This window comes from Mytilus trossulus, chromosome 6, assembly GCF_036588685.1.
Source record: "Mytilus trossulus isolate FHL-02 chromosome 6, PNRI_Mtr1.1.1.hap1, whole genome shotgun sequence".
NCBI lineage: Eukaryota > Metazoa > Mollusca > Bivalvia > Mytilida > Mytilidae > Mytilus > Mytilus trossulus.
In genome coordinates, this window is record NC_086378.1 from 15,367,424 (window position 1) to 15,390,863 (window position 23,440).

General features: G+C 32.0%; 3 protein-coding genes across 3 annotated transcripts in view; 2 read left to right on the forward strand and 1 right to left on the reverse strand.

The window, feature by feature from the left end:
• Positions 1-18,174, forward strand: part of LOC134723218 (uncharacterized) — a 61,865-nt gene extending 43,691 nt beyond the window's left edge. Inside the window, exon 6 of the mRNA XM_063586846.1 lies at positions 17,960-18,174. Within this exon, the coding sequence (XP_063442916.1) occupies positions 17,960-18,159 (200 nt within the window). The 3' untranslated portion in view covers positions 18,160-18,174. The remainder of the gene's footprint in view (positions 1-17,959) is intronic.
• On the forward strand, positions 6,464-17,742 carry LOC134722228 (uncharacterized). Its single transcript, XM_063585839.1, has 5 exons — positions 6,464-6,492; positions 9,804-10,165; positions 10,908-11,089; positions 11,454-11,766; positions 17,717-17,742. Exons 1-5 carry the CDS (start codon positions 6,464-6,466, stop codon positions 17,740-17,742), a joined length of 912 nt encoding a protein of 303 aa, XP_063441909.1.
• Positions 18,175-20,524: 2,350 nt separating the features above from the next.
• On the reverse strand, positions 20,525-23,070 carry LOC134723219 (uncharacterized). The gene is made up of 3 exons (XM_063586847.1): positions 22,920-23,070; positions 21,764-21,895; positions 20,525-21,367 (listed from the first exon to the last, which is right to left on the reverse strand). The coding sequence occupies exons 1-3, from the start codon at positions 22,981-22,983 to the stop codon at positions 21,183-21,185; spliced, it is 381 nt and encodes a 126-aa protein (XP_063442917.1). The 5' UTR covers positions 22,984-23,070; the 3' UTR covers positions 20,525-21,182.
• Positions 23,071-23,440: the final 370 nt, after the last annotated feature.

Below are 23,440 nucleotides of genomic sequence, written 5' to 3' on the forward strand. Positions count from 1 at the left end.
AAGGAAATGCAAGCACGGGAATATCGTATCAATTGGGAGATATATACCCCGTATGCAGGTGCTGCTGGAATGTTGCTACTTAGAAATGGAAAGTTCACAACTGAATAGCTGAAGGCATCTCTTTTGTCGTAAGGTTTTGTTTTAAACCGACCCTCATTGAAAACTTTTGGATGTAAGTCAAGATATGAGCCTGACTTCACTGTATCTTTAGTATCCTTTAACTCTAGTTCGATTGGATAGATGCGTTCCACATAGTCATCAAATTTTTGAAGTATTCAGTGAAAGAAACATCATCTATATAGCGGACAGTAAAGTTAAAGGATATAGCTAACTTCTTATCTTTCTTGCTAAGAAGTTCCTGCATGAAGTCAGCCTCGTAATTATAAAGAAACAAATAGTCAAGTTGAGGGGCACAGTTTGTTCCCATAGGAATGCAGACAGTCTGTTAAAAAACACGTCCTCCGAACGTAACAAACATGTTGTCAATCACAAAATCAAGCATTTTGATAATATCAGTATTAGAGAATTTTTGTTTGAATCAGAGTGATCCTTTACAAAATAGGAGTTATCCCTTCCTAAGACAAGATAATTGTATACACGTTGGCCTTTCTTTTTTACTGAAGCAAAGCAATACCAACTCTTTTAATTTGTCTTTTAGTTTGGAATGTGGAATACTTGTGTAAAGAGATGAAAAGTCAAATGTTTTAATACTGTTACAAGATGAAAAGAATAAGATTGTATGTACTCTAAAAGATCTTTGGATTTTTGAAGTATCCACCTCTGATTACGCCATCACTAGAATAGGCAGTTTAACAATTGTAGTGTGCTGTATGTTGTTTGATAGTTCTAGACAGTGGACGGACTACAGACAACATTTAGAGATTTGAATTTTGTTAATGAGTGGCCCAAGAAATTTAATTCATGAATTGTATACCATACTCTACACGTATGAACACAAGGATTCTCCAAGTTAAATTAAGTGTTTTGACTCTTTTTAAATATAATCTGTTAACAAATTCCTGCCATGACTTGAAATGTTTTACATGTACTCATATGACGGGATTGCTTTCGTTAATAAGTCGAATATATAGGTCACATGTTTAAGTCCTTGAGAAGACGAACGGATTTTGTTTTTGTAATGAAAACCATACTCTTTAGTTACATTCAAAGTAAATTTTTTAGCGTAAACATAGGCACATATTTTAAGATTTTCTCTTTTAATTTTATCATTACAATGTGTAACAGAAGATTGTTTTTCAACATCTTTTGTTTGTTTTCCGTCCGATAATGTTTATCAATATGGCCGTTTGAACACCTGAAAAATATTTCTCAGTCAGGATTCTTCGTCATTTGATTCCAATTCCGTAGTTATTATAATCTTAAACCACATTCTTGTATAACACAACAACAATTTAATTTCTAGTCCATTAAGAAGTCTAATCTAAAATGTTACCACTCTCAGCTTAACAGGTACTGTACAGGGATATCTGCTACTTTCTGCATACATTGTTTGGGACATTGTTTATTTAAATTTACACGGTTCTACAAAATTGTAAATGTACAAATCTAAGTACATATATATTTTCAAATTTCTATATGTATTTAAAACATTGAAAGGATTACACGCTGTCAATTTTTCTCTTTTAAATCAATAAAGTTATCTACATACCTATATCACTCCGCATAACTCCGATACAATTGAATCCGGACGTTGACGCGTTCGGATCGATAATTGGGACAATATTTTGGATGATAACAATTGCGAATGCAGTTCTATAATTTTGTGAGTATGCATGTATATTTGTCTAGGTGCCAGCTGAAGAACGCCTCTGGCTGCGGGAATTTCTCGCTGCATTGAAGACCTGTTGGTAAACTTTTACTGTTGTCTGTTCTATGGTCGGGTTGTTGTCTCTTTGACACATTCCCAATTTTTTCCATTCTCAATTTTATATGTAAATGTGAATACGAACATGCTAGGTATACGGGTGTTGCAAGTTTAAGATTTTGTAAAAAAACGTTTAATAAAACTGCTATAAGCAAAACGCACAGACATGGTTTTTTTCTGCGTTTTTTGAGGTAGACAAAGTCGAATTCCCTTTCTAACATATGTGTTTTGCGCAGCAATTTTTGAAGCAAAACTAAGTAACCTCTTGTTAATTTACTACCTGCTTTCAAATGTTCACTAGAACTCAACATAGACACGAGTTTGTAGCTTTCTTACAATAATCACTGTACAATTATTGACAAAAACAGTCAGAAGTCTCTTTTTTTTAAGGAAATGTCAAAAGCAATCCTCTTTCTGCGTATTATTGTAAATTTATCTCTTTGTCGAAATAGAAGACATTGGAATCGAAATGTTATAACCAGCGCGCATTTTGTGTCATATGTCTTATTGTTTGTCTGGTTTTTTTTTAATTTTCAGCCATTGTGTTGTCAGCTTATTTTCGATTTATGAGTTTGACTGTCCCTCTGGTATCTTTCGTCCCTCTTATACGTCAATTTTCGATCGACGAAACTAATTGTCTTCCAAATGCAGATGAAGGTCCAAATTCGCCTAAGCGAAAGGGACCAGATTAATACGAGTTCGTAAAACATTTTTTCCGACTGAATTAGATGACTAAACCTCGTCGAAATAGTAGATCATGAAATTTTCAGTCACCCTAATCCAAAATTAAACTGTCTTGACCATCTGTTGTTTTTTTAAATTAAAAAAATACGTACAAGTGTTATGGTGGTCAATAAAACAACCAACATGCAAAAAAATGTAAAACAATTGTAATGAGAAAAACTAACGGCCTATTGTATAATTTTTTTTTTAACAAAACCTAATATGACAGACATAACCATTAAAATGAAGGCTCCAAACTTTAGACCGGATCATAAAGAATACAGCGGGGTTAACCATAAGAACCGCCAAACCTCTTCCTTCCCTAAGATACTGGTGTTTCAGCACATCAAGAAACAAAAGTTTATCTATCCCAAATTCAAGTATTTGGTTTTGATGTTATAATATATGTTTAATGCTTAGTCCGTTTCTGTGTTTGTTACATTTTATTGTAGTGTCGTTGCTCTCCTCTTATAATTAATGCATTTCCCTCGGTTTTGGTTTGTTGCTCCGATTTTGTCCATGAATTTATTAGTTTTAACAGCGGTATACTACTGTTGCCTTTATTTAAGGCGTTCATAATTAATAAAAGTACATGCAATCTACAGAAAATCGATTTGTATATCTTGTATGCCAATTCCTTGATAATATTTAGCTCACCTGGCTCGAAGGGTCACGTGAGCTTTTCTCAACACTTGGCGTCCGTCGTCCGTCGTCCGTCGTCGTCGTCGTTAACATTTTACATTTTGAATTTCTTATAGAGAACCACTAAATTGAATGAAACCCAACATGGCGTGAGTGTACCTTATGAGATGCTGACCAAGTGTTGTCACTTTGTAGCCGATCCATCATCCAAGATGGCTGCCAGCTGGGAACTTAGTTTAACAAAGGACCCTATTGGAAATGCATACACATGACTTCTGTTATAGAACTGTTAAATGGAATGAAACCAAACATGGCATCAATGTCCCTTATGAGGTGCTGAATAAGTGTTGTTACTTTGTAGCCGATCCAGCATCCAAGATGGCTGCCAGTGGTGACTTAGTTTAACATGGGCCTTTGTGGGAAATGCATACAAATGACTTCTTGTAGAGAACCACTGAATGGAATGAAACCAAACATTGCATAAATGTTTCTTATGAGGTGCTGACCAAGTGTTGTTACTTTTTCGCCGATCAATTACACAAGATGGCCGCCAGCGAGGGACTTAGTTTTACATAGGTCCTTATGGGAAATGCATACAAATGACTTCTTGTAGAGAACCACTGAATGAAATGAAACCAAACATGGTATGAATGTTCCTTATGAGGTGCTGACCAAGTGTTGTTACTTTAATTTGTAGCCGATCCATCATCAAAGATGGCCGCAAGCGGGGGACTTAGTTTAACATAGGACCCTATGGAAAATGAATGAATGAATGAACGAATGAATCTTTTTATAGACAATCTTTTTATATAAGCATAGACATGTTATGGCTAAATTAACAACATATATTACATTATATAAAATATGAATAGACAACAGAGAACAATAGTATAATACAATGACATATAAATTAGGTTATGAGACTATTGAAGATCGAATATTCCATGCAGCTTTTCATGCTGAAAGACACCTACGGGTGCGAGAATTCTCGCTATATTGAAGACACATTGGAAGCCTTCGGCTGTTGTCTGCTCTTTGGTCGGGTGGTTGTCGCTTTGACACATTCACCATTTCCTTTCTCAATTTTATTTACATTATTACATAATTTGATCGAAAGAGACTTACTAGAAGCTTGTAGTAAACTTAATAGTTGGATATTATTAGGCCAATGACAATAGTACTTTGGTAAAAATTATGTTCATACAGATATATAAGATGGACAAACAAGAACAAAATGGTATTCATCTTCAATAACACACATTTTACAACATTCACATAAACGATTTTCTCTAGGAATATTATTATTACGGCCAACTTCAATATTTAACTTTAATGTTCCACTACGTAACTTTGTTAACAGATTAACATTATTGCTATAAGACAGATATTTTTCAATATAAAAAGTTTAATTTAAATATACTATAAAAAGACAGTTTACTACATTCCTGAATAGTAGTTGACTAATTCTGCAAGTATTGATCTTTAATAGGAGTTTTAATGTTATTTATTCAAATTGTGGCAGCATCTTGGTTTAGCCATAAATAATTTAAACCAAAATCATATAACATATCACGAATATTTGAGGCCCAGTTTACATGACCATTGATAGCATCGTCATACAAGAGTTTGTACACATCGTATACCACTTTTGGTTTATTTGTAATAATATGTAACCAATATTTCAATATATTTTGTTTTCTAACAATAAAAAGAGGTAAATGGCCAAGTTCGCCATATAAAAAGCATGGTGGTACATTTTGACCCAATTTTAATACAAATCTACAAAAACGATTATTTATAAGTTCGATATCTTAAGCACGATGGAAACCCTATATTTCTGATGCAAAGCCTAAAATGGATCCGACTATACTGTCGAAAAGAAACATCTGTTCTTCTGGGGTGTTGAAGAATTGTTTGAGAGAGTTCATTAAAGATGACATGGCTCTAGATCGTTGTTGTGCTAAACGTTTCTGAGTATATAAAAAAATTCCGTTGTAATGTAATAATAAACCAAGGTTCACATATGAATTTACAACTTGCAGTTCCTTATTATCATAGAAAAATGAGTGTCTACTAGTCTAAATTCATTTCTAAATACCACTACTTTGGTTTTATCAGCGTTGACTTAAATATTCAATTTATTGCAGTAAAGTAATAGTTTATCAAATAAGTGTTGCAGAAAAGTCGGTGTTTTTCCAACAAAAAAAACGGTGTCGTCAGCAAAAAGTATAAGATATATAAGGATTCCATTCAAAGATATGACATCTTCGTTTACATCGGTGGAGATATCTTGAATAATGTCTTTTAAAAAAAAAAGGAAATGTAACGGAGATAAGGGCTCACCTTGTTTTACGCCAATATGATTATCAAAAGCCTCTGATAGTACTCCACCAGACCGCACACGTGAACGCACAGATGAATAAATAGAATTGACCATTGATACGAATTTACTGCTAACTCCCGATTTCAGAAGTTTGTATATCAAAATTCTTCTGTCCACCTTATCGAAGGCCCTTCGGAAGTCTACGAAACCACAATATAACTTCAATTTATGTTGAAGAGTATGTTAAATAATTTCATGCAGAGTAAATATAGCGTCAACAGCTGAACGTCCTGGTTGGAATCCAAATTGGTTGTCTATTATATGATTCGATATATGGAATATGTAAACAAATGACTTCTTTTAGAGAACCACTGAATGGAATGAAACCAAACATGGTATAAATGTTCCTTATAAGGTGCTAACCAAATGTTGTTACTTTGCAGCCGATACATTATCCAAGATTTCTGCCAGGGTTAGTTTAACACAGGATCCTATGGAAAATGTCTACACATGGTTTCTTTTAGAGAACCACTGAATGAGATGCTGATCAAGTGTTGTTACTTTATCACCAGCCCAGCAGCCAGTACTTCGGTACTGGCATGAAAATACGGATTGTTTGTGTTATTAAAATTTGCTGTTACAAAATATTAGATATTATTATAAATAAAGGGATGTATCTCCCTCATGCAAAGCTCTAATTCCTTTCACGGATTTGGCTATACTTTTTGGACCTTTTGGATTATAGCTCTTCATTTTTTATATAAGCTTTGGATTTCAAATATTTTGGCTACGAGCATCTCTGAAGAGACATGTATTGTCGAAATGCGCATCTGGTGCAAGAAAATTGGTACCGTTAATTTTATTTTATTGTAGCCGTTCCATAATCCAAGATGGCTGCAAGCAGGGGACTTAGTTTAACGTAGGACAATATGGGAAATACATACACATGACTTCTTTTAGTGAACCACTGAATGGAATGAAACAAAACATAGCATGAATGTTCCTATTGAGATGCTGACCAAGTGTTGTTACTTTGTCGCCGATCCATCATCCAAGATGGTCGTCAGTTGGGAGACTTAGTTTTATATAGGACCCTACGGGAAATACATTCAACTTGAACCACTGAATGGAATGAAATCAAATATAGTATAAATGTTTCTTATGAGATGCTGACCAAGTTTTGTTACTTTGTAGTCGAACCATCATCCAAGATGGCCGCGATCGGGGCGGGGGGGGGGGTAGTTTAACATAGGACCCTATAGAAAATGCATACAAAAGTCTTCTTTTAGAGAACCACTGAATGGAATAGCATCAACATAGCATGAATGCTCTTATATGATTTCAAAACCCCAAGTACAGTCAGGTGAACGATACATGCTCTTGAGAGCCTCTGGTTTTTTTTTATGACTGACGTTATATTTTGTATACAAGACATACACATCAAATTCTTGAAGTGAAATGCACTTTTATGGAGTAAACACGAGTTATATCTTTAATTGATATTCTTTAATATTGTTAAAAGTAGTATAACATCATAAAAAAAGTAGCAAATCACTTTAAAAAAAACTTATCAGGATAAATCACTTTATTTTGGGGATATCATAAAGGTTCTTTTATATCTCTGGAAATCGTGGTACCGCAATAACAACATATAAGTGTATATGTTAAAACAGGATGCACAATATCAATTGAGTATTTTCAATAATATTTTAAATTATGTTTTGATTTTTCAAAAATAAAATCAATGTTAGTACCGATCAAAACAATATTTAAAGATGTTCCTATTGTTTTATTGATAACCTTTAGAATAAATTTATTTTACAGATCATTAGTGTACATGATTCTTATCTAATTTTGCAAATCACAAAACAAAATCACCGTAAAATACAAATTATGACGTCTCGTTTTTTAACTAATAACCAGATTCAGTACTTTTGGACGTGGCATATTAAAGTTATATGCTTTGACAAGTGTCAAGTCATAGGTTATGGTTTGTTGAACATTTTATTGCTTATTCTGTAAATTAATGAATAACTGCATGCTTTGGTTATGGCGATTTTGTCATTTTAGACTGAAACGCGATTTTTCCAAAAAGAAAAACATCACAATAATTTCTGAATTTACAGTATTTTGTTGTTTCTTTTATCAAACTGAATTTGCAGAGAAATCACACAACTGATGTGTTTAGCTTTAGTGAGGTGGTTCCATACTCACAGAGGAAACATAAAATTGATATCATTTATTTTATTGATACTTTCAGATAGATAGATAGACAACACCAAATGTAACACAATATATAAGTGTTGTCATATTTTGTAATCAGCTGAACACCACTATTCAAATAAAGTATTTTGATTTTTCTATAGCTGACATTCTGATATAATTTGGTATCGGTGTCCAAACAGAAGAATGATAAGTAAAGATAAAATAGGTAAATAGCCTGTAAATGTAGACAGGCACACCTAATAGAGATAAACAAAAAAAAAGACAACACATATCATAGTCCACAGGTTGCAATTGGCGGAGATCCAAATGATCAGTCAGCTCCTGTGACAGAGATAATTTTGAAGATTTTGTGGACAATAAAACTGTAAGAAGAATAGTGAAGAAGAATTAAGAAAAGACAAAATGTAATTCACAAAAATGCTGACTGGATTAATGTAAGTCGTATATGTATAAACACATGAATTATAAATACATAAATACATAACAATTACACATAAAGGATAAAAAGGTTAAAAAAGGATTCATACAAACAAAGATCTGAGAATCAATTCGATAATAAATGAAAAAAACCCACTTTCATGACTTTATGAGTTTGTAAGTCCTGGATCTTGATGTAGAATTAACCAGGAACTTTCAAATCCATACATCAGAAAGCCATGAATAAACGAATAGTTAGAACCGATAGGAGCTATAGGACCAAAATATACCAGGGGCCGGTTTCACGAAGCTATCCTAAGACATGCCATAAGACATATCTTAGGACATGTCTTATGATCCTCTTATGACTATCCTAGGACATATCTCAGACCTCGTCTCGAAGCTGTCTTAGGATGATCTTAGCTAAGACATCCTAAACCTGTCTCAAGTTCTTTAAATTTTCAAATATAAATATGATTTACGGAAAAAAATAATGTAAAGGTAGTATGTCTTACCATTAATTATTTTAAACGTATTGATCAATATAAATGACATAATTTGCAAAATAAATATAAAAAAAGTAAAAGTCATTTATTTATAAATTATCTTCAAACAATACATCAATATAAATATGAAATTTTTAATGAAAAATTAAGAAAACAAGAATGTAAAATGATTATTTTTTTGGTACAAGTGAGTTGAATTCAATTTCGACTTTATTGGTTATAAAAGGTTAAGGGATAAAATCGTGCAATCTTGATATCAATTATACATCGAATTTACATTGTTGACAAATCATGATAATCCGTCAAGCTAGAAAAATTACGTTAAAAGCAGGAACAGGAGAACAGATAATTAGATGATAATAAGATATTTTTTCAAAATTAATATAAAAAATAAGTGTAATTTGTATAAATAAACGTATAACTATCCTAAGACCATCATAAGACACCTCTCGCGTTGTCCTAACTTTATGACCAACTTTAAGAGATGTCCTAATTTAGGACCACTTTGTGAAACCCACTTAGGACTAAGATGTGCCGTAAGACCATCCTAAGACATGTCTTAGTCATAAGACAGCTTCGTGAAACTGGGCCCAGGAAAAAAGTGTTCGGTCTTAATTAAATTAATCATGAGTCCTTTGACACATTTTAAAAAATCAATCAATGGGAGATAACTCAATATTTTTACAAAAGATTCTTCATATTCTTCATTGATTATACAATTGAAGTAATATTAACATATAACTTCTATGATCATACAGAATAGAAAGATTAAATCTGATTTGATCATTTTCAATTTCTCTTTGAGTAGTGGGGTTTAAGTGGTAGTTGTGGTCATTTGTACTGTACGTATGTGCAGTATTTTCAGCAATTCTTGTTGTCTCTTTATATGCATTACAAAAAGCATAGATTTCTTATATTATATATTCTTCTCTTCTTTGAGGTTTTGAAAATGAATGCATGTTTGAAAGATACTTAATGTAAACATAACTAAAACAGCTATACAGCAACATAGATAAAACCACCAGAAAATGAAGAACTGAATAAATCTTTGAATAATTAACTTTGATTTACTATATTTCAGATTATTGACTGCTTTCTTTCTAGGAGGAGGACTGATGTCATATTTGTGGACTCCACACTATACACATACAACATATATATTAAGTGATAATATTACACAATCTAGTATAGTAATGGAGGACGTGATGCAGAAACTCTTACAATGTCAAGCCAACTTGACACAGTTAAAGCAAGATTTCAAATATGTTCAAGATAATTTTGTTTATTTAAAAAATGAAGTCACAGAGGTAAATAATGGTATAACTGGTTTCATTGAAGGTGTGAAAGGAGAATTGAAAGAGGATCTCCTTCTGTTGAAAAGGGACATACAGATCTTGACTGGAACAAGACCAATCTATGACAATACATACATAACATATTCTGGTAAGAACATTCTTTGCAACAAGAAACTTTTAGTCCACTACATTTGTAGTATATATTCTAAAAATTATTACAATACCTTATGAATTTTAGGATTCTCGGGCAGACTGCGTGCGAAGAGCTTTTCTGGTTGTTCCTTCACCAGGAACGCTCAAATTCAAATACTATTAGTTATCAATCTGAGTCACCCTAGTGAATTACAATTTATGCAATCTAAAATTACATGCTCGTTTCCTATAAACTTGTTAAAAAGAAGCAGGTAGACAGTGCTTCTGATAGTTTTTCTGGCCGTCAATAATCTCTTGGTCCAGTATGTGTTCTACAAAACTAGTTCAGTCAGATTATAAAGGGACACTAACTGTCAATTGATGTTCACATATTTGACTCAAGTTCTCATATTTGATTTATAACCATGTAAAACATTTATCCAAATTATTAGTCTAAAATAAACAATTTACAGTACATGAACGCGATATAAGTTGCTTTGTTTCGTGTGTATGTAAGTTTTGATGACATCTAATTTACTATTGAGACTACCTTCGAAGATCTCCGATGGTCATACATTGTATAAGCGATAAAACATAAATATAGATAAAATAGAAATATAGATAAAATAGAAAAGCTTTTTCATGAAACACATACAATATTGCACGCAAATTTTCCAATCTTTCTGCTTTTCTCTACATAACAGCATTTTAAGCCAATTATAATATAAACGTTATTTAAGTGACCTTTTGTATTACAGAAACAGTCTTTGTTCTACTGGTGGGGTTGATCCTAGAGGCATTGCTACTTTTTCTGATTGCATATAAGTTTTTTCCTTGGAGAAATGTTTTTTATGGTAGTCAAGGAAGCAATTATGATAATCCTCACGATGATCCTCACGATACACACGAAAGCCTGTATGCACAGGGTCCAGTTCAACATGTAAGTAAATCAAGAAAAAAATGTAGTTAAAATGATCATGTCAAATCCGACATTAAAGTTTACTTTGGAGCAATGATAATCATGGTGATCATATAAATGTATTAAATGTCAGTTTATACAGAAAACATTGTCGTAGTAATTAGATAAACGTATGTACAATATAAGCTAAGAGTAGATGAATGGTGATAATTACACCGTATATTGGTACTATTTACTTTACCATCATCCATATAAAATCGTAGATTTTTTTTTCAACCAATTTTCCACAATTTGTATTGTTTTGTAGTTTTAGCAATTTTCTTTCATTTCTTAAAAGGTTGATTTTGATTTGATTTTCTTATTTAAAAAACAATCTTCATTCCAGCTGATTAAGCCAAAAAGAAGGACTATACTAGATCAAATTGACATAACAAGATATAAGATGGCGGAATCTATTTGTATTCTTAGTTTCCATGAAGAAACACAGGGTTTACATCATAGAATAATAACATCAGTATTTCAGGAGGAAGAAGTTGAAATAAAACCATTCCTACTTGAAAAAACTGATCCAGATGTATTGAATATACCAAGATGTCAGTTCATCTTTGTATTTGTTGATTTTAATGAGACAAATGTTATTCTTGAGAACCAAGGTGATAAAAGATTAGTTACTGTCCAGGCATGTATGAAAATGGGAGGTAAGACCATAATTTTGTTACGTTGGTTGCTGAATTAAATGAAAAGAAAAATAACAATTATACTTACTCAAAAAAAGATTTAAAAACGGATAATCAAATTACAAAATCAAAAGCCGAAACTGATCAAACGAATGAAACACACCTGTCATATTCCTGACTTGCTACATTTCATGATGTTGAAAAAGATAAATTTAACCTGTTTTTAGCTAGCTAAACCTCTCGCTTGTATAACAGTCGCATTCCATTATTTGCACAACATTGTGTGAGCAAACTAAACAAACAGACATAGTAATATTTATTTGAATATCTAAAGGCAACATCCATTTATCTTACCTGGTTAGGAGATTTTAATAAAGAATTTTCGCCAGCCTTCCTTCAATTAAAAGGTATGTTAAGCCTCAGAAAAAAATAAAAAGCGCAAAACAAATCAAAGGCTTTGATGTTTTGAGGAATGTTTTCTTTAAAGAATTGAATTATTGATAAATCTATCTAAATAAGTTCAGATGACAGGGCTTCATAATTGAATAGTTCAGTTTACCAGGTGAAAAGCAAAAAAATAAAATAAAGCATACCTTTAATTAATGATTTTGAATAAAGTACGGTATAGCCGATGAGATAAATTTTGAAGAATTCAAATACGTTTAGAAATGAAATCTTAGAAACTTGCATTCCGTTTTAAATTTTCCTCGGAGTTCAGTATTTTTTAAATGACCAAAAATATAACCAAGGAAAGGAAATTATTATTTTCCTGTGTATTTTTAGCTGACTGTTTTTTTTTACAGACTTCCTTATTTGCTGGGTCCCAATGAAACTCTTTACTTTCTCAATATGCCTCTACGATTATATATTTAAACAATTCACTAAGTAAACGATACTGTCCTATCATTTCAACTACATGTTTTAATTAAAGTCATAAGAAACCTCAAATAAAAAAAAATACTGCATATGTTTTTATAACTCAATGGATAGGCTTCATTGTAAAACTTATGTACATATACTTTTTTCTGAAGAAAATTCTTTAATTTATTCATATTTAGAAGAAGTTTACTTTATTTGAATTGCTTCCTTCCAGCAAGCAATTCCCCCGATATATTTTCCGTATGCAAGGTGACCTCAGTGTGACCCATCTAGTAAAAATCCGGTGACCACAATACCCATGGATGTCCTTAAAATAAACTTATATCTGAATTTACATGTTAAACACGTGCTCAATTGCCATGCTTTTTTGTATATTTTTCGTCAATTGTTGACAAACAGGTGACAATCGTTAAACTTCGGCTTCAAAACACGAACTGTAATTACCTGCCATATTTTCACAACAACACTTACCGATTGAAAAAAAAATTGACGATTATACGAAATTTACACTAAAAAAATGATAAATTCGAGCACAAAAGACTAAGTTTATGATGTTTGTATGCATTGGTTTAAGAATAGGAAGACTATTATTTTTCACCGGTCACTCGTTTCTTATGACTTTAAAAAATAAAAAAAAACAAACCCATGACTGATTTCAAGCAAGCTGACTTTTGCTTGGTGGGAACAGCAACTGGACGTCATAGATCAAATTTTGACGTCATTCGATTTATGACGTCACGCAAGGTATGCAATACTAGTGTTGCTATGCGATACGGGGTATGCGATACAGGGTAGGTGATACAGACTTGAATAAGAACCTTAATTAGATATAGAAATGTTTTGTATTTTGCACTAAGTATTTGACAAATAGACATAAACTATGTGCATATATAGAAAAGAATGTGCATATATAAACAAAGTATGTGCATATATAGACAAATTATGTGCATATATAGACAAGTATGTGCATATATATACAAAGTATGTGCATATATATACAAATTATGTGCATATATAGACAAGTATGTGCATATATAGACAAAGTATGTGCATATATTGAAAAAAGTATGTTTATATTTAGACAAGTATATGCATATATATAGAAATAAGTATAAATACAGCAGCTTTGGCGTTCCATAGATTCATATAATTGTTACTTTTAACTTGTTACGTACTCAAAATTATTTTTTTCTTCATTAATTTTTATAGTGCATCTTGATTTTTGTGAAGATGGACGCAAATAAAGTAATGATGTCAAAAGAAAATGTCTGAAATTTGAGACGCGGATACTTGGTCATGCTACTTGAGTACTCGCGAGTACTAGCGAGTATTCGCATGAATCTTAAACGTCTCTAAAGTTTTTTTGTCGCACTCGTACTTTCGGCTTTTTTTTAATTTTAAATTAAACAATTATAAGTTAAGTTTTGAATAACACCGAGTAATTTAATTAATTAAAATGTACATCTCATACCAATCACGTTTACATAGAAGTCTTGATAAATAAACAAAGGTAACATTTTAAGGCTTTTGATGACAACTATAGGTAATCGTACGGCCTTCAACAATGAGCAAAGCCAATACCGCATAGTCAGCTATAAAAGGCCCCGATAAGACAATGTAAAACAATTTAAACGAGAAAACTAACGGCCTTAATTATGTAAAATAATTGAATGTTTACATTTGGTTTAATGTAAACCCTCGGTCACACCTTACCGGATAGCTCGAACGAACACCTAACGGATAATTTTTTTTTCAATCCGTTCATGTCAGTTAGACGTCCGTTCTTATCCGTTAGACGTCCGTCAATATCCGTTGCATGTCCGTTAAGCGTACGTTTTATTCGTCGACGTCCGTTCTGTCCAGTGGAGTATTTTAAGCATGTTCAAACTTTGAACGGACATCTAACGGATAAAATGTCCGTTGTTCGTCCGTTAGGCGTCCGTTTTGTACGGTACTCGTCCGTTTCGTTTCCGTTTTGGATCCGCTACGTGTCCGTTATACGTCCGTTGGAGGTCTGGAAGATAAATTCACCATCGGACTTCTATCAGGACCTTTAACGTATAAAACGGATGTTGACCGGATTAAACACGAACTTCTACCGGACGTATAACGGATAAAACGGATGATGAACGGATCTGAAACGGATAAATGCCAATTGGAAATTTCGCATCAGAAATGCCAATTATTGGTATGTCAGATTTCTTAAGGTTCATGAATTCTTATTGTTCATAATACATCTCAGAATATAGGCAAGTATTACAATTAAGCAGTTCTTATTCAGGCCAGACACTGTCCTTTGGCGAAATTTTGAAGAACAACCCTAAACCAGTTACACAGAAACATTTTGAATATTTATGCGATTTAAATGTATTATTATTGTCGCCTTTGATTTTTCGGTATATCTTGTTTATCCGTTTTATCCGGTACACTTCCGTTAGGAGTCCGTTTTATGTGTTACTCGTCCGTTTGATGTACGTTCGACATCCGTTCTGTCCGGTACGTGTCCGTTTCTCGTACGTTGTATATCCGGTGTATGTCCGTTATGAATCCGTTACACGTCCGTTTTATTCGGTCAGTTCATCAACGGACTCCCAACGGATAACAATTTTGTCAATGGACAACTTTTATGTTCATCCTTTAGACGTCCGTTCGTACTATCCGGTGAGGTGTGACCGAGACTTTATACACTAGTTTCACATTTAATTTGTTCACATCTATACACCTTGTTTAGCTACCTGTACATAAGATTTGTTCACACTTGTAAACTATATGTGAATTAAATGTTCCTTACGGAGAACCGAATTCAAATTTTCGATCAACTTTTCTAGCAGTTCAGGAACGACCATTTGACTTTAAAAAAAGGGGGATGAATTTTTAATGTAAAGCAAAATTATATCCGGGTGAAATTTGATCCCGAGGAAAAAATGTCACAGTAGTTGTTGTTATTTTTTTTATCCGGAAGAATATATTTCCCTGGGATATTTTTTCCTTCGCCGTGAAATTCTATCTGGGTAGTTAACTTATTGAAAAGTTATTAGAAAAAAAACGTATCCTTTAAAAATACTATGAAATAATAATAGTGTATTTGAATTAAAGCGAAATAGTTAAGAAAAAAATGTATTTTAATGGGAAATAATTTTACAAATTATTGAAAAAAATTCTGAAATTTTCAAGTCAATATCATCCTTTTAAAACTGAAGAAAATTATCATGAAATATAGGGAAGAAAACCAGAAGTAATTTCAAAGATCGTAATTGTGAAAATAATATCATGATTAAATAAGTTTTGTAAAATGCATGTAAAAGTGAGTTGTTTTCAGATCTTAGTACAAATATAAATTTAAAAGTAAGGTAGAAATATAGTTGCATTACTACTGTTAACAGTAATAGAAGAATTTCATCATGATGATATTTTTAACTATATAAATAGTTTTGTCTGGGGCCTGAGATGTAGTTGTTGATTATATGAAAATCAGATAAATCATAGCATAACAATATATTGGAACAAAAAGCATGTTTAACAGCTGGATATTATTTACATGTGAAATGTTATCTGTTTTATTAAATCAAGTTGTAAGTCATCTTTTTATATAAATGAATATATAAAAAATAAGATTCAACGAAAAAGTTCACTATGAAATAGATTCAGAAATATAATATTATTGATATCTTTAGAATTAAATTCCTCCTAATTGCATCCCCTTATTTAATTATGCAAATTTGTTCTACCTTTGTGAAATATTTTATAATCATAGTCAGGTATATATTGATTGTGTGTAACTTACATAGTAGTTAATGGGACTCTATTTCACACGGTTCTGTTAAATATAATATGGCAATTATATACCGGATCATACTATCCGCATAACACAGATAGATTTTCACTCCTCTGGAATAAATCAACCTGTGAAATATCATGCCTGGAAATCAATTACCGGGACAAATTATTAGGATAAAATATCACAGAGGGAGGAATAAACCGTTACACCTACAGACGAAGAAAAAGAATTGCGATGTTAAGGAACATTACATTTATATCTATTCTGTTTGTTTCGAATGGTATTTTTTCTCCAAGGAGTATTTGGAAAGAGAGGGGGTATTTTTTTCATTTTTTTTTTTATTTCTAATAGTATTTTAACGGATCTAAGATACTACACAGACAAACAATTAACCTCACCCTTTTTCAGTAATGCATTTATGACTGAATCGTTGTTTGAGTATAAAGACCAGTGGCAAATATGTCTGTTAGTGTGTACGTCCAATCGATTCGGGAAGACCATTTGAAATGAATTATGTGTTCGGTAATGATAATAGATGAGTCTTGATTAGGGGTTAATAAGGCTACGTTAAGTGTTTTCATAACAAATAAATATATCAAATTTAGACAAATATTTCTTTAAAGAACTGTATTAATAAGTGTTGCAAGTACCAATTTTATATAAAAAGTGTTTCTTTTTTAAATTTACATGGGAAAATTAAAGTGCTGAATGCTTAGTTTTTGTACACTTAACCTACACAAGGCCTACATCGACTATCGACAAAACATGATTTAAACTACATGTAAACATACATGTAAACATTGAGTTGTATCAATGGGAACATCATTATATTTAGTTTTTGTGTGAGTTACACTAGCACAACACCGAGTTTAGGTCAATGTGAACGCGGCCTCAGTTTCGTACCGCAGGTCACTTTGCTGTTGTTCTTGTTTAGAAATATGATCTGGTCAACACTTTCAGACGAAAGACAATTTGCCTTTTTATTTCATGTTACAAGTAAGTGTGCACATGAAAATACTGTAAATTCAGAAATTATCACGTGCATTTATTATTGCGATTTTGTCAATTTCAACTTAAATGCGATTTTAATTTTAACGATTTGGGGAAAAGTCATGCTTTATTCAGTTAAAATATTACAAAATGCGAGTTTTAATTATTGCGTTTACAACTCTGTCGCATTATTCGCAAAAATAAAAACCTCGCAATAATTTCTGAATTTACCGTATTCCCTTAGAAAGAAAGGATGTTGCTGGTTCTACTGTAACATATGATAGCCTAAGGATAAACATATGTATGTTGTTAATTGATTTTTAGTATTACCAGGGGGATATTTCAACTGAACTAAAGTCAGTGGTAATATGAAGACAAATATCTCAGGATGTAAAACTCTCGCAAACGAAAATACGAGTACTAAAACAGTACTCGTTGCCATCCCTAAAATAAAATGCTGCGTACACTGTAACTAAACACTCTTTTTTTGCTGTTCAGCCAAGAGCAAGCTCGTCACTTCTTAATTGTGGCTTAATACTCAAAATTCTTTTTCTTTTTCGTTCACAGCTGATGTCTTTGTTATATATACAAGAGACAGAGGTTCTAGTAGTTTAGGAAACGACACGCTGTACAATAAGGACTTGTCAACATTTACAGGACATTTTCTATTGAAAGAACTCACGGCTAAAAATAGGGGACTAAGCGTTAATGATACATTTACACAATACCAGAAAAGTCATATCAAAGGAGTTGTGTTCTTTTTTTGATGGCCATATAGTGACCTAAAGTTGTTAATTTCTGTGTCAATTTGGTCTCATGTGGAGAGTTATATCATTGGCAGTCATACCGCATCTTATATGTATTAAAGACATGACATACACTGTATAATAGTAACAAATTGAAAGCCAATTTTCGAAAATGACGACTGTGAAAACGTTGGGAGTTTTGCATAAAGGTCGTCAACGCAAGAGGGTTCTAAGGTATTTACACAGATCAAGAAGTAACTTTTATCGGAGATATTAAAAAGTAATCAACATATACAAGCAAACAATTCTGTCAAATATATCTCTAGACATTACATAGGGTAACACTTCTGAAATAAATTGCTATACTGATATCAAAATCGGATGACTACATTGTAGAATTGTGTATCTTAAAATATACACATATACCGTGGTTATTGATAACTGGAATGTGCTCTTTTTAAAGCTCAATGATGATGCTTCTTTTTTTTTATTGTTAATATTGTGATGACAAAATAAAGATTAAGCTTAGCTTGCATATACTCAAGAGCCAGACTGTTAGCTATTACAGTAATGAAGTTTTCTACTTAAGGATGTACTTAGTTGAGGTTTTGGAATTAGTGTGAAATGTTTGGAATCCTTTGTGCTTTTCCATACCATGTAAGGTCAAATATTTTGCCTTACAACACCTATTTATTTTTTTATTATAAGACTTAATAGCTCATAAAACGTCATTTGACAAAATTATAGGCAGAAACTGATTCTTAATTTTCTCTTAATTTGAGACCAAAATAATACCAATGCAAATATAAGGTAAAAGTCCGAGTCAACCTTTTCCCGACATATTTCAAAAAGGGCTTCATGACCTATCATTATCAATAGCTTATTTTTATCCTAAACTAATACACCAGCTTGAAGTATCAATTTTGGTTTCTTAATTCATTAAATTTAAACTTAGATCACCAAAGTACATTCTTAATAGAAAAAAAAGTTGCATGATATGAAAACGAAACATTATACCAAAATGGTATTTATAGTGCTTAAGAAATAGTTATTGCTATTAATATATTCTTGTCAATTATTATGAAATAATTTTATTAGCTGCTAAATAATTGTCTTTATTATTTCATTTGATATTTTTTCGGAGTTTACTCTAATTTAAAAGCTTTTATTTTGTACAAATTGGCACAAAACATTATGATATAACATTAATATAAGTATTTTACCATGTTTACAAATATTTATTCGTAAAATTTTATTTCAAATCAGTGTCGTTAACATGGTGGACTTTGCATATGTTAGATTTAAGCGTTGCGTCATCTTTTATTGACCATTTCTTGCCTTAAATCCCTCATTTGTTGTTTCATTAGCTGATGAAACTTCAAGTTTTTTATCAGACCATTTCTTGCTTCAATTCCCTCATTTTGTGTGCTACATGTATTAGCTGTTCAAAATTCAAGCTTATGATTAGACCAGTTCTTCAGAAAACAATTATAAAATGATTCTAATATGCAACTGCATTTATTTATTGCCGGTACTTTTCATCTTATGAACATTATCCATCATCAATAATATTGTTAATGGTACCTTCAAAATATCGAAAAATAGTACCATTGATAAAATGTATATACATGTATATTGGATTAAAGCAATACATCTTTACAATAAAGTATTGAGCCGTTCCATTATTGTCATTATTTAAGGCCCACTGACTTTTACATGTTTGCGTTGTTTATATGTTAAAAGTACAGTTTAAAAAAAATCAACGTTGATGACTAACACCACAACATTAAAGAACTATTGAAATCAAGGAGATCCCAGTCGGAAACCAGGTTGAAATAGAACAAAAGAATCGAAGCTCTTTATTAGAGAAGGCGATAAATGTTTACTGTATTGTTTACTATAGTGACAAAATTTTTAAAAGTTAAAAGAAACAAACAAAATTGCAATTTTCTTCTTAATTACGAGGTGTTTTATTTTAAAAACACAATTTGCATAAGTTTTCAATTTATCTACTTCATAGTTAAGCAGAACAATTAAATATCATGTCGACGACATGGGTATCTTTCAAGTTGGATGACAAAAATGCATAACCTCCGATTTTTTTGGAAAAAATTACCACGGATGGAAAACATATCAATCTATTAGTTCAGTAATTTTCGTGTCTGCCCTTCCATTATATTACTGAAGTAAAAAATCCAAAAAATGGGTAACAATTGTATCGAAAAGAGAAAATCGAGTGTTTGAGTTGAATAGTTTGTCTTGATATCGTACAAAGTAAGAATATTTCATGCATCGTCTCGCTTCAGATTCTATCATTTTTATATATTAAAGGCACGGGTTGACGTAATAACACAAAAAAGTACTAAAAGAAGAAATAAATGGGTCAAGTGAAATACCTATCTAATGAGTCACAAAAACAGAGAAGGTGTGTTCGAATGGCTATTTTTTACTGAAAGTACTTGACGACAGTCTTTCAAGTTGGATGATGAAAATGCATATCTTCGAAAAATTCTAATTTTTTGTGTGTGATAACTAGAGTTTATAGTCTTTATACTCTAAAAAAATCTAGTCTGCCCTTCCACGAAATATTTAATAAGAATATTTTTAAATGTTTATGAATTTTCAAAAATTCCACCCGACAACCGATCAGACAATAGTTTTAAATTGAATCAATGCAGACAAGATTATTATCTGATGCTCATTAGCTAGTTAATACATTTGTCTTTAAAAATACAACTGACATATAAGGATCGTAATGGTGCAATGTGGATAAATTTATCGGTTTCCAAGAGCAAAATTGGTAGCGCGTCATCCCTACAATGGCTTCCGTTTCTACGATTGTGAAAATGAACTGGCGTAATGGGGAGATAATTTTGACGAAGTAGGATTCTGACTGATCCGAAAAGGATAAAATATTCGTTTAACATCAACCTTTTCGTATTGGTTTTGTTCAATTACAAAACATGTATTTCACTCAACCAAAACACTGCAATGTTGCAATGCTCTTTAAACAAAATGAGATAGTGCCATAAGAGAAATGTTAATTATAAAGATGGAACGATATCTTCATCGTCATATGATGTTTTGTCCTCTGCGCCATCACCTGGTTTTCTGTCATCTTTTGTGGTATTTCTTCTATCCAGAATACGATTTCTGGCCAGTAACAGTAGCACAGGTATCATTAAGCTTGATATTGCACCAAAAATGATTGTGATCAGATTGTTGATATCTAAAATAAATAGAATATTTCAAATAAACTAGATTTTCTCGTTCCTTTCTTAGAAATCTAATTTATATGCAATACTTGTTTTTCTAAATCTTTTTTTTATCATAAATTTGGCTCTTTTTTTTTTTTTTTAGTTTGAATTACTCTGTGAATTTGACATTAAATTATAAGAAGCAACACGGTATGGATTTTTCTCATTGTGGGCCGTACGATGGCCCTTAATTGCTTGCTACCACTTTATTTCAACTCTGTTGGATAGTTGTTTCACTGGCAATCATTCCGCATTTTTATTATTTTTATATCTTTTTATGTAGTCGTTGGTCTTCCTTATCGAAGAATAACAATGACTTCGAGCGGAAATAATCACGTGACTATAACGACTAAGGTAATAAGAATTACCTATAGTACTATCAGATTCTTCATCTGACTTATTTTCTGTTAAAAATATCATACAATGATTATCTGGACCGCAATTAATCATCTCGTGGGTTCTGAAGTTAGTCGGCCCCATCCGGTAGAGTTCCTTGGGTCCTTGAAAAAATAATCAAGTTAGCAACGATAGAAATAGAATAAAGCAAAAATCTGAAATACGAGATTAATTGATACCATTCAAAATCATGATACAAATATGCGTCAAGAAAAAATAATAATACATTTGTTAACATTGATTGGTAAATAGATCACTGATTTTTGACAAAATCATTAAAACAATAATCCCTCAATTCCTTATAATATTATTTAATCTTATCCATAATCAGAGCCTTCAAAATGTGAGGCAGTAAGTTACATTTATGACAATTCTTAATACTATGAGTTTGCCTCGAATCATTTTCTTATAAATCGAGTACTCTTATGTTCCTTTTAAGAATACGTTACCTGTTTGCAAATACACCAATTTTAAGTTGTAATGTTTTAATTCTACACGACTGAAAACCTCAGCACTACTCTCATTATCAAATGTATTCATCTAAGATTCTTAAACAAATTAACTCCAAAACAGATTTAAGATGAAACAATTTTCAATTATAATTTTTCATGATTATTCAAAAAGAATTGATATGTCGGATTTATTAAAAAGACATGCCTATCAAAACAACAGCGATTGAATAGACCACTTTCGAGTTCATCCGTAACCGGCAAAAACTCGTCAATTATGCACGCCTTTATGACGTCATTTACCAGATAGAGGGGCTCGCCTGTATCCCTGCACTATTTACGTTCATCAAGCGTCTAAGTGATCGTCTTTGTGCAGGATAAACTAGAAATAATGGTTGCTCTGTAGGTACTTACTGACAATTCCCTAATGACAGCAGTGTTGATTGTCTATTTTCAGAATTCAATTTGCCGAATAATTCGTACAATATAGAATTATAATTTTCCAACCACTCGCTCAACATTGTAAGGAAGTGACGACGCCCCTAAACGCACAGATGACGGTGATAAAGGCGCGTATAATTGACGAGTTTTTTCCGGTGACGGATGAACTCGAAAGTTGTCTATTGCTGTTCGTTATCTCAAAGTCACTTGGCTTATGATGAAAATACAATAGACACACCTGCTTGTATTGTGCGTATCCTAATGTTCGGGCTCTCTTTAAAAGTGTTATTAAAGATGTGCATGGTTATATTCAACCTGAAAGGAATATTTGAACAGAGAAACAATGGAAGTGTGGCTTTCGACCAATTACAATGAAAAGGTATTTCCTCCAATATCTGAAATAGAGAGCATTGACAAACTTACATTAACGAGTTAACCTGTTTTGTATGCCAGACATCAAGATACAGACTGAGTTAGACATGTTCATATTTATATATGAAAATCAATAGCTACAGCTTTTTAATTATAAAAATTTTCACCAGGGAAATAACAAAGTACATACAAGAAAAGTCTCATCTAGCATTAATTTCTTTTACATACAGATGACAAAATTCTGGTAAGATCAAACACTATTCCTATCATACAAAGCTTTGGTGCTGCTTTTTATAGTTAATTGACGCGAAAAGGGTGACCATAACACATTGAATATGAAATATGGAAGTGCACCATTCTAAAATGTGTGCACAGGCTGTTTATATA